At 44.4% G+C, this 10,929-nt stretch overlaps 1 protein-coding gene across 1 annotated transcript in view; it reads left to right on the top strand.

Annotated features, from left to right (window-relative positions):
- Positions 1 to 1,063: 1,063 nt before the first annotated feature.
- The window catches only part of LOC133017515 (protein unc-13 homolog A-like), a 28,152-nt gene continuing 18,286 nt past the window's right edge, over positions 1,064 to 10,929 (top strand). Inside the window, exons 1-7 of the mRNA XM_061083622.1 lie at positions 1,064 to 1,085; positions 5,456 to 5,485; positions 5,736 to 5,835; positions 7,817 to 7,934; positions 8,080 to 8,203; positions 8,791 to 8,861; positions 9,074 to 9,128. Coding sequence (XP_060939605.1) covers positions 1,064 to 1,085; positions 5,456 to 5,485; positions 5,736 to 5,835; positions 7,817 to 7,934; positions 8,080 to 8,203; positions 8,791 to 8,861; positions 9,074 to 9,128 — 520 coding nt within the window. The remainder of the gene's footprint in view (positions 1,086 to 5,455; positions 5,486 to 5,735; positions 5,836 to 7,816; positions 7,935 to 8,079; positions 8,204 to 8,790; positions 8,862 to 9,073; positions 9,129 to 10,929) is intronic.

Here is a 10,929-nt window from a genome sequence, read left to right as displayed (position 1 = left end):
ACAAAAAATTAATAAATAAAAAAATAATAATTACTTAATATCAGAAAATAAACGAAAAGTAAATTTCACCACTTTCTAATTTTTTTCAAATTTTTTTAAGAATTTGAACATGTTAAAGCCCTAAAAAAGCCAATTCATTTGCATTAAAAATAATAATAATCCTTACAATTTCAATAGGGCCTCACTGTCTGTCAGTGCTTGGGCCCTAAAAAAATATAAGTGTGAAATAACACGAAACTTATCTGCAAGTCGGATTGCTATTTCCCAGATACATTTTTGGATTTATCAAATTACAAATTGTGCATGCAAGTTATCTTCTTGTAAAACAGTAGCAGACTTTTGTTAGTTTGGTTGCAGGACAAGTTGAAGCTTTATCATAATTGAGCTCACGTGAACCCCAGCATAGGCCAGGAGGATCTGAGCCTTGACATATTTGACTCTGCAAACGTGGCCTATTATTCTATAATGAGCACAAAGTAAGGGTTGAGGACTCAGGAGGATTTGGGGCCTGGAGATCTGGAGCGTTTGGTCTCCTGGAAGTCTGGAACTCTGAGGTCTGGATCGTTTGGGACCAAGGATGTGGTCAATAATCCAAACAGCGTTGGATGGAACTGAATTAAATCTGTCGCCACATGGCTCATCGTGTAAATTACACTCATAGCGTCCCCCCCCCAGCCCCCCCCATGCCTGCTACTCATCAACCGTGACGTCAGGGGCGGCGCGGCGGAGCTGTCCTGGCGCGCAGGGAGCGCCGCCTGCCGCTGAAACAAGATGGCTGAGCGCGCAGGAGGAGCAGCGGAGGAGAGCTGAGGCAATGCAGAGGAGGAGAGAGGGGAGGGCGAGGGTTTTCACTCCCGTGCGTGCGTGTGCGTATACGTGTGTGTGTGCGTGTGTCTCGTCCTGCCCGTACAAAGAGCAACAGAGGAACACCAGACGAGGAGGAACCGCTGACACGATGCCGGCTCGTCTCCGTGCCCAGCTCGAGTGTTTGTCCCAGTAACCAGGAGACCAGCGGAGCCAGCTCATCCCGGGGCGCTCGGCAGAGCACAGAGGACAGACAGAGATGTCCCTGCTGTGCGTGGGAGGTAAGAGAGGACACCGGCGTGTGTCTCTGTGTGTGTGTGTGTGTGTTATGGAAGTGTTCCGTGGTGGAGCTGCAGCAGTTGCCCGACGGACGGGCTCCGGCTGCGGGCTGTCAGCTCCGCGGGAGAGTCGGTGTGGACCGGGTTGGGTTTGTGCTGACTGGTCGTGAAACCACACCGCGGGTTCGGGTTAGCGGTACCGGAGCCGAGGGGACACCGGGACACTTCTCCCGCCTCTGCCCCGCCGGACGACATGTTGGTTCCGTCCACCGTTTGACCTCAAGCAGAGATGTGTAGCGTGGTGGTGGTGGGGACTGAAGTGACAGCAGGGACAGAGGCATGGACGCCACACGGCTAGCGCAGGTGTGACTGATGATGCTGTGAGCTCGCAGGCTGTTTGAGTTTCCATGGAGTGTGTCCATGCGGAGGAGGAGAGGGAAAACCGCTGTTTGCTTCCCCTACGTGTGTGTGTCAGTGTGTGTGTGTGTGTGTCAGTGTGTGTGTGTGTGTGCGTGTGTGAGAGATCCACTCTGCTCATTCATGCGTGGGCAGTCAGAGGAGGAGGATGAGGAAAAGCCCCTGCCGCTGCCGCTGCCGCACCGCACCGCTGCCGCTGCCGCGCCGCACCTCTGCCGCTGCCGCTTTGCCGCCTCCGCCGCTCTGCTGTAGTCGTGAGGGAATACTCAGCATCCGACTGGAGCTGCGCGTCATCTCTCCACGCCCCCCCACCACCCCACCACCCCCAACCCAAGCGATGCGTCACCTCCTCCCACCGGACTCTCCCTGACAGCACCTGATGATGCTGCTGGTGTCCGTCAGTGCGATGAATAAGCATCTGCTGCTGTGACTGCCCCGGAACACCCCCCCCCCCCCCCCCAACGTCACACCCGGTAATAGGAGAGACAGGACCCCCCCCCCCCTCGGACGTGCCTTGAAAGTAAAGGCTGTCTCAAAAAGTTTCTCCCTCGTTATTTTCGTTGAGGAGTCAGAGAAGACCCCAAACGGCCCATGAGGAATCTTATCAGACCTGCAACTAAGAATGGGTTTTTCATGGTTGATTAGTTTCTCAATTCAAAATGGCAGAAAATAAAAAGTGAAGCGTGAGTCCACCCAAAGAAAATCAACAGCTATGCTTTGATAATCCATTCGTTGTTTGATTCATTTGGATTCTTTATTTTTCTGTGTGTAGGGAAATCTGTTTGCAGCAACATTTTACCATCGCCAAAACAAAACCTCAACAGACACCTTAAGAGAGACATTTTTAACATTTATATAGATATTTTTCCAATGGGAGGGACAATGACGTTGTCCATAGGGGAGCAGTTTAAATGTGGAAGTCAGAAGATGCACAAAACCAAGGTTTAGGTTCCAGCTCATACATTTTTAAATTCTCTAATAAAGTGAATCATTTGGGGGGTCCAGACAGTTGATGAACACAAGACAATGTGAAGATTTAAACTTGGGGTAGGATACTGTGATGACATGTTAACATTTTCTAGACACAACCACTTTTTGATTTGTTGAGAATCAACAATTTAAATAATCATTCTGTGCAGCCCCAGTTATAATCACAACTGGCTAAATCCCAAAGGGAAATCCTGAAACTGCTTCTTTTGTCCAAAGAGCTTTCCAAAACCTAAAGATGCTCAGTCCTTAATCCCTGAAGGCCAAACGTGAAACTACAGAATATTTGGCTTTTTTATGTATAGAAAATGACTTCAATATTATTTATCGAAAGTAAATGAGTGTGTGGAGCTCTGGACATTTGTTGTAGATGGAATAATGGTAATGTGTGGACAAAAGGAAGGTTTGAGGGCTTTCAAAGTCACCTTCTCTATGTCAGACCCATTACCGATGCCCACCTCTTTCCATCCCACCAGGTCCACCCACTGACGGCTCCTGCTCTGAGTCAGCCCCGGGTGTCATTAGTACCCCGGGTGTTATTCATTCATAACCACTGGCTGCGACTGTCAGTGTCGTAAGGCTACGAGACTTGGCAGACAGCCTTCTTTCTCTTCCTGTTACATCATTCATGCTTACCTGACTGGAGCTATTTCTGGCCTCCACAGTACTTTGTGCCTCTTGAATAGGCAGCCTTTTCTTTGGAGCATCTGCAGATGAAGCAGAATTCAGACACGGGTTAAATCTGCAAAACTTTTTCCGGCAGATATCCTACTTATATACTTTCAGGTCCCTGTCTGGATTTGGACAATAAATCATTAAAATAAACGTCTTGATCGGGGACTGCTGCTGCATATCTGCGTGTGTATGATCCTTCAGAATAAGGCGCTGTGCCTGTGCATCACGTCAGACCTGGGTTTGTCGCTGCATGGCTGAACTCAGCTCACCCTCTCCCTACTTTACATTCCCTGATAGTTCGGGTTGAAGGGTTTGCTCTCTTCCCTGTCGAGTCTCTGTTTCCTCTCCAATCTGCTCCGTTCCCATAAGTCAGAGTCTGCTGTGTCAGAGCTACTTCCTGAATGATCTCTGCTCCGAAATAAAGGCATTGCACATAATTTATTATAGGATTTTAAAGACTGCGCTATGCATCCTCTGATTAAAGAAAAAAACCCGATGCAGCCACACTTTGATTTGTTATGCCCCTTCACTCATTTAATCAGATGGTGATAGATGGTTATAGCTCTGACCTCGTTTCCTGAATCTAGGCTACTCACCCATAACCTACATTTCAGCCAATTGATCCGGGGCTACAGCCCTTCACAGGCTTATTGTTTATGAGACATCGCCACATAAGTGAACAGTATGTAATGGTGGGGTCATCTTGGCTGCTAAGATACATTCACTTGTAAGAAAATATTGTGTTGTGTGTGAGGACATGTAGACATTTCTCATCGTAACTCACGCAGTCAGAGAGATTTATGACTGTGTGCTATTATTAAATTTCAGCCTTCCACTGTTGAAAATCCAATTCCTTTTTTATTGATCCTCCTGATGTAGCGATACATTTCAATGGCTGTTTTAGTGTTGACACCAAAACACTGCAAGTAGCAGGCACTGACGCGATCCGCCTAAACAATTACAACATTTTTGGTCAGTTACATTTTTGTCTTCTTGATATTACATTCAATTATTTCATTGTTTTGAAAGCTGGACTTGACTTTAAAATGAATGTTGAATCCGAGCAGATTTGGGCCTTTAGTTAACACACACGCATGTGTTTTCATGTTTGTTGTTGTGTTGAGTTGTCATCAAGGTGGCTTAGGTGTGATGGTAGCAGGGATTTTTCGTCACTGCTGCAGGTGGATGTGAGTCAGTCACTTCAGTTGAGTGTGCGTGTGCATGAGTGTGTGTGTATGTTCCTGTACCTGCTGATGTAACAGCATGGCACTTAAGCTGCCGAGTTGGCCTGAGTGTGCGTGTTGCATGAAAGAAATATGAAGTAGAAGAAGTGAGAGTCAGAAAAAAAAGTGCTTACTGACGCAGAGTTATTTTTCATCAACTTTTCATTTTAGTATCGGTTACTATGGCAACTGATTACAATGAGGAAAGTATTTTGGGATCAGTCATGAATTGCCAATCAAAATCGAATTTCTCAGAGGGGGGATTGAAGGTAAAGGTTGGGTAACATAACACGTTAAGCTTACGTTTTTCACTCACTGATACAGGCGTGTGTGTGTGCACATCTGCAACGTGGTGTGGAGATCTGCTGGAGTGTGTGTGTGTGTGTGGTGGACAGCAACGGATTGTAGAGCGTTAAAGCTTTATGCGTGAGTTACGTCAAAGCTGGTAAAAAGGTGCTGCAGAGGGAATCTGGGCTTTAACTGTTCACTGAAAAATCCTCCAACACGTTCTCCTTTGAATGCTTATACAGCAAAGACATCTGCGAAGTTATATGTGGAACTATTTAGCAAATGCTGAATAATTAAATACCGGCACCCTCCCCTACAATTAGTCTTCCTGCTGATAAAAATAATAAAATACAGCAGTTATCTCGTAATCTGAAATATGCTGTAACCTTTTAATTGCATGTAGTTGAACTGTACCGTGTGTTTCTATTTCTGTTTCTCATACTGATGCAGCACAGCAGGAAGTCTGCTCGTGTGTTCCTGGGTTTTGCTCTGGACCTGAGCACTAAGTCAAAATCTGAATAGTTGCACTTTTAGTTTCCTGAGTCAACACTCGTGCAGAATGTGAATATGTACTGTCTGAGCAGAGACAGGAACATATGTCTCAAATGTGCTGAAATTCTGTAATATGTAGCATATTAAAAATGCACAGTGTGATGTAATTTATCGTATACCATTTTGTTGCCTGTTTTCTGTGTACGAGCAAAAATAGAGGAGCCTTCAGAGATAGAAAAAAAACAGATGGTGCTCCTGTGTGTGACGTTGTCTCTCTCTGTGTGTCCACAGTGAAGAAAGCCAAACTGGATGGACCCCAAGGTAAGACCTGGAAACCTGGAAATGGAAAGAGGTAGCTCTCTCAGGGGGAGAGCACTCGCTGTTTTGTGAGATAAATCTTTAAGGAGACAGAGTACATGTTACATGGTTCACCTATAAATGGAAATAAAGGAATGGGCGGGTGGATAATGGATAGAAGACTCTATTTCTGCAGGAGCTGATGCTGAGGTTATTGATGTTTTTATAACTCACAGGTGTTTCATCCATTTCTTCATCTCTCTTTCCTTAACAGAGAAGTTCAACACGTACGTGACTCTGAAGGTACAAAATGTGAAGAGCACAACCATCGCTGTCAGGGGCGACTTGCCCAGCTGGGAGCAAGACTTCATGTTGTGAGTCCTTCATCATCAAATCTATCTCTTGTCTTTATCTACTTCCCTCTCCCTTCCTCTTTCCTCTGCGTTCCCTTTTCATCCTCTCATCTCTTCCTCCATTTCAGCTGCTTGAGTGCTTTTGTGTTTTTTCCTCTTGCTTGCTTTCGATCAACCTTCCTTCCTCCCTCCCCTCTTTTTTACTCCCCTGTCCCAAGTGCCCTTTATCCCTGTTGTTTCTCATAGCTCTTCCTATCTGCACCTCGTCCTCTTTTTCATCTGCTCTCCCTCAGCTCTTCTGCCCCTCTCATCCTCCCTATATACACCTTGGATACCTTCCAGCCCCTCTTTTTCTCCCTCCTCTGTCACTTCCTCTAAACACAGCTTCTTGATCTTTATTTGCTCAGCCCCTCCTCTTCCTCATCCTCCTCCCCTCCCCATTTCAACCTCACTTTCTACCCCATATTCTCCTTCCCCTCTCCTCATATTCCGGCTCTCCAGGCATCACAAGCAGCTTTTCCCACTTTCAAATGACTCAGTCTGAGCTTGTGTTTCAGTGCAATCTTTAAATAATTACTTAACAGTGGGTGTTTGACATGCAGAGCGATACAGTGTGGTATTGACAATGCAGTCCTGTGCATTTGTATGATGTTCGGAGGCGTTGAACGTTGTGCTGGGGTTGCATCAGTGAAGCTGTGTTATGTAATATTTGGGCTGCAGAGGAAGCCTCATCCCCTCCTTCAAAATGCCTTTGAATGACTGTGCCCCCTCAGTCACAGCCATGAATCAAACAGGCACTTCTTAAAAGGAGTCACCACTGAGACGGGAAATCCAGTCCCTCTATTTCTTAATTAAAGTTCCCACATTGTTGCTCCAGGCATGCGATACTATCACCTCCTCCACAGCCATCCTTACACTCATCCCTCCCTTCATTCATCTCTCTCTCCCTCTCTCTCTCTCTCTCTCTCCTCCTCTCCCTTCCTGTTGTCTTTATAATGTTCTATGCTAGATTCTCTGAGGATTGCAACCACAGAGGCGTGCGCCCACAAGTAATTACTGTGCATCTTATGTGTGGATGAGGGCCTGTGTGTGTTAAGCAGTTCTCTTTAAACAGAGTGGAACAGTGATGAAGGGAGTATTTAGATGCTTTACATAGAAGTAGAATTACCAGTGCAACAGTGCCTAAATACTTTATCACAAGGCAAAACGACCATGTATTTTCAAATATCGGTACCATCAGCAGAATATCATCCAAAGACAATTTGTATTAAAAAAATGGGCCATGTGAAGGACTTTTTGTGGATAAGTCAGGTTATTTGATATGGCATATTTAATATGACAAGCATACACTCAATGTGCTTCGAAATAAAAACAAAATATATATATATATACGTGTATATATATGTATTAATAATAATGAATGAGTGAGTGAAAAGTTTCAATAAAGTAGATAAATATTGATTGATAGTGAAAATGGAGATGATTAAAAGTATAATATAGTCACTAAAAAAGAAAGTGACAAAATATTTAATCAACATTAAATAAAGTGGGGAGGTTCAGGTTTAGCACATGCTAATTTAAAGATTGTTTTTAATCAGACTTTAAAGAAGAAGCTGTTTTAGAAGACCTTACGGCATATGTTACATTATTGGATCATTTTAAATCTTTTAATGGAATTACATAGCTGCTAGTAAATCAAAGCCACCTGAAATGGGACAGCAGATGAAAAATAGACACTACTGTTTTGTAAAAGGGTCAAGTGCCAATAACTTAAGGTGCCACTCATTGATGATGGACTATATTTTATATTCTCTTATGTAAATTATTAATTTGTAAATTGACTGTAGCTCTCAGGTAAACGATTTGAGTCTGAACTGTGGTGCTATAAAGTATAAAGTATGTAAATAGTCAAGTAAATACAAAGAACTGAAAATGTGCTTGCAGTTAAGTAAGTTATTTTCCTTCATGCAAGGTAATTTTCTCTCTTTCTTTCCCTTCGTAGTGAAATTAGCCGCCTCGACCTGGGTCTGACAGTCGAGGTGTGGAACAAAGGGTTAATCTGGGACACCATGGTCGGCACTGTGTGGATTCCCCTCCGTGGCATCCGACAGTCAAATGAGGTTTGCTACTAACCACCACCACCACCACCACTTGAGAAAGGCTGTAGCTGAACACTCTGTTCTCAGTCACGCTTCAGGGGATTACGGCAGAGTTTCTGTTCGCACTTGCTATTTGTGTGTCATCTGCATGTCTGCCTGTGCACAGGAAGGTCCAGGGGAGTGGCTCACACTGGACTCTCAGGTCATCATGTCTGATAATGAGATCTGTGGCACCAAAGATCCCACTCTCCACCTGGTGCTACTCGACACACGCTTCGAGCTGCCTCTGGGTGAGAAAATCCATACGTAAATACAATTCAGGAATCCTGAGTAGGGGAAGAAATGTGAATATCAAGGTATAGGAAATCATCAACCCTCGAGGAAAGGAGAAAGTCTCATGAATAAATTATATATGTCTGCGTATTTTCAGAGCATACAGTGATAAATGAACACCAATAATTTCTGACTGATTAATTAAGCTGAACTTCTTTACAGCGGAATGTGCTCAAGGCTGTTTGTGTTAGCATCAGTGTCAGAGGAGAGGAGTGATTGTGTCCTTTCTTTCTCAGTGATCAAGCTCTTAGCATTGATTAGGTGTCATTTTCATACTGTTTCCTCTTCCTCTAGTCAATATCCGACACCTGACTCCCCAATTTGTGAAGTTTTTCTATTTAAAGAGGGTTTGGATTTTGGGCTACAAGTTAAAAGTCCAATTTTCAATGTCACAGTGTTCTTAAAAATAGGTTGTTTTACTTGAATTTGTCATCACATGGATTTAATTTATTAAATAGGACAAATCGTGTTTCAGGAGTAACTATTTTTAGAGTTTTTGTTCTTTTTTGTACCTAATTTTGTTTGTGTGGCTTGTGGTTTTCAGATATCCCAGAGGATGAGGCAAGGTACTGGGCCAAAAAACTGGAGCAGATCAACGCCATGCGGGACCAAGATGTAAGCTGTCCCCCTGTTTGATTTAATAACCCAGCATAGCCTCACATTTTAGGAACATGCCTAGATGATTAATATGTGGATTAAGAGAAGGAATCTAATTATACATTTGCCTTTCTCTTACACCCAAACCTTGTATATAGTTAAAGACCTTTCTCTCTTTCTCTGTCACCAGCTGAGCATTTTTCATTGATGTGCATTTGTAATTCCTCTAGTATTCATACCAAGAGGAACAGGAACGCCCTCTTCGTGCACCGAGCACCCAGTGCTGTAAGTGACCGATACATTTTGCCCAAAACAATCCTTTGTTTGTGCTGATCAAGAATTATGCGTGTAGCTGTTGAGTTATAATTAGATTACTTAAGCTCAGCGTCTGCATTATGTGTGTAACCACACATGGGTTGTTTTGTGTTCGAGGGGAGAAAAAGGGGCCTGGATGGTTGCACTGTAAGGGATCAATAGCAGTATCAGATGTCTGGAGGCGAGCTGCTCCTGGATGCTTCTGTGTCACTGGCCCACTCTGCTGTGCTTGCTGAGCCAGCGGTGTGGGGCAGGTGGAAAGCACTCCTGTGCTTTCTTACCATTCACCGGCTCAATTGAAGCATTAATACAGAAAAATGAATGTTTATATTTAGACATCACTTCAAATCCCGACTGACACCCCTCCCCCCTTTCATTGCAGGTAACTGGAACCTATGGGGAGAACAACAAAGTAAGAACTAACTAACTTCCCCCTAGTGTAATCTAGCCATGCAGATAAGTTTATTTGCCAAGGTTCATCATCCAATGTTATTTCTGCTGTCCCTGCAAAAAAATGAAGTGGACTGATCATACTGCTCACAGAAACCTACATGAAAAATACAAACATATGCATCAGTGGGAAATAAATCCTTCCATGTATCTCTCTCTCAGTCTCTCTCTCTCGGTCTCTCTTGGTCTGTCTCTCTCGGTCTGTCTCTCTCTCGGTCTCTCTTGGTCTGTCTCTCTCTCTCGGTCTCTCTCTCGGTCTCGGTCTCTCTCTCTCTCTCTCTCTCTCTCTCTCTCCCTATCCCTCTCTCTCTGTCTCTCTCTCGGTCTCTCTCTCGGTCTCTCTCGGTCTCTCTCTCTCTCTCTCTCTCTCTCTCTCTCTCTCTCTCTCTCTCTCTCTCTCTCTCTCTCTCTCTATCTCTCTCTCTCTGCCTGTCTGTCTCCTTCTCTATCTCTCTCAATCTGCCTGTCTGTCTCCTTCTATATCTCTCTCAATCTGCCTGTCTCACTCCCTGTCTATCTCTCTCTCATGCTGTGATGAACAGATGGTCTTATATAAGCGCCTCACCCACACCACTGCAGTGATTTATCTCATCTCTCTTCACTCAAAAGAAAAAAGGAAAAGGAAAGAAAGAGCAGGGGTGTAGTGATAGATGGCGAGCCAGTGCAGTGAGTGAGACAGAGAGGGACGCAGGGAGTGAGCAAGGCATGCAGGGACACGGGTGAAGAGAGAAACAAAGTTCGCTGCCGGTAATTAGTGTTTACACGCCCAGACAGATGGAGATGAAGGTGTAAGCATGGCACCAAGCGCCCCTGCCCCTCCCTCCTCAAAGTGGAGAATACGGTGATGGATAATGATGAGTGATTGATAGATGGTGATTTCGTTTTCGACTGATTCAGCAGTGTTAAAGCCTCTCATCACTTCCCAACTGGGTGTTAAGCTCTGATCTATGGGAACCACAGAAAACTGAAGCATCTCCTTAGGGTGCAGAACGTATTTATGGTCGGTTATGGTGATGGAAAGAGAAGGAAGTCCCTGATGATTTTCATCATGTGCTCCATCTGTGGCTGCACTCTGAATGACCTATATGGGTTTCAGCAATGGCACACTGCCACTTCATCTATGTTATCTTTAATTACCATAGTACTACAAGATTGGTTCAGTGCTGATTACAGTCTCTTATCTCTGCGCCACATGACAATGTCGACTGGGATCAACGCTCTCCTATTTGTTCCTCTTTCTCTTGCTGTTATTTTGTTTAAATCTTGAACTTCCTTCATCTCACGTTGCTTAACTCTATGGAAACAACATACAGTAAAAAAG

Source organism: Limanda limanda, chromosome 13 (assembly GCF_963576545.1).
Source record: "Limanda limanda chromosome 13, fLimLim1.1, whole genome shotgun sequence".
Taxonomy (NCBI): Eukaryota; Metazoa; Chordata; class Actinopteri; order Pleuronectiformes; family Pleuronectidae; genus Limanda; species Limanda limanda.
This window is presented reverse-complemented; position numbering and strand designations above follow the sequence as displayed.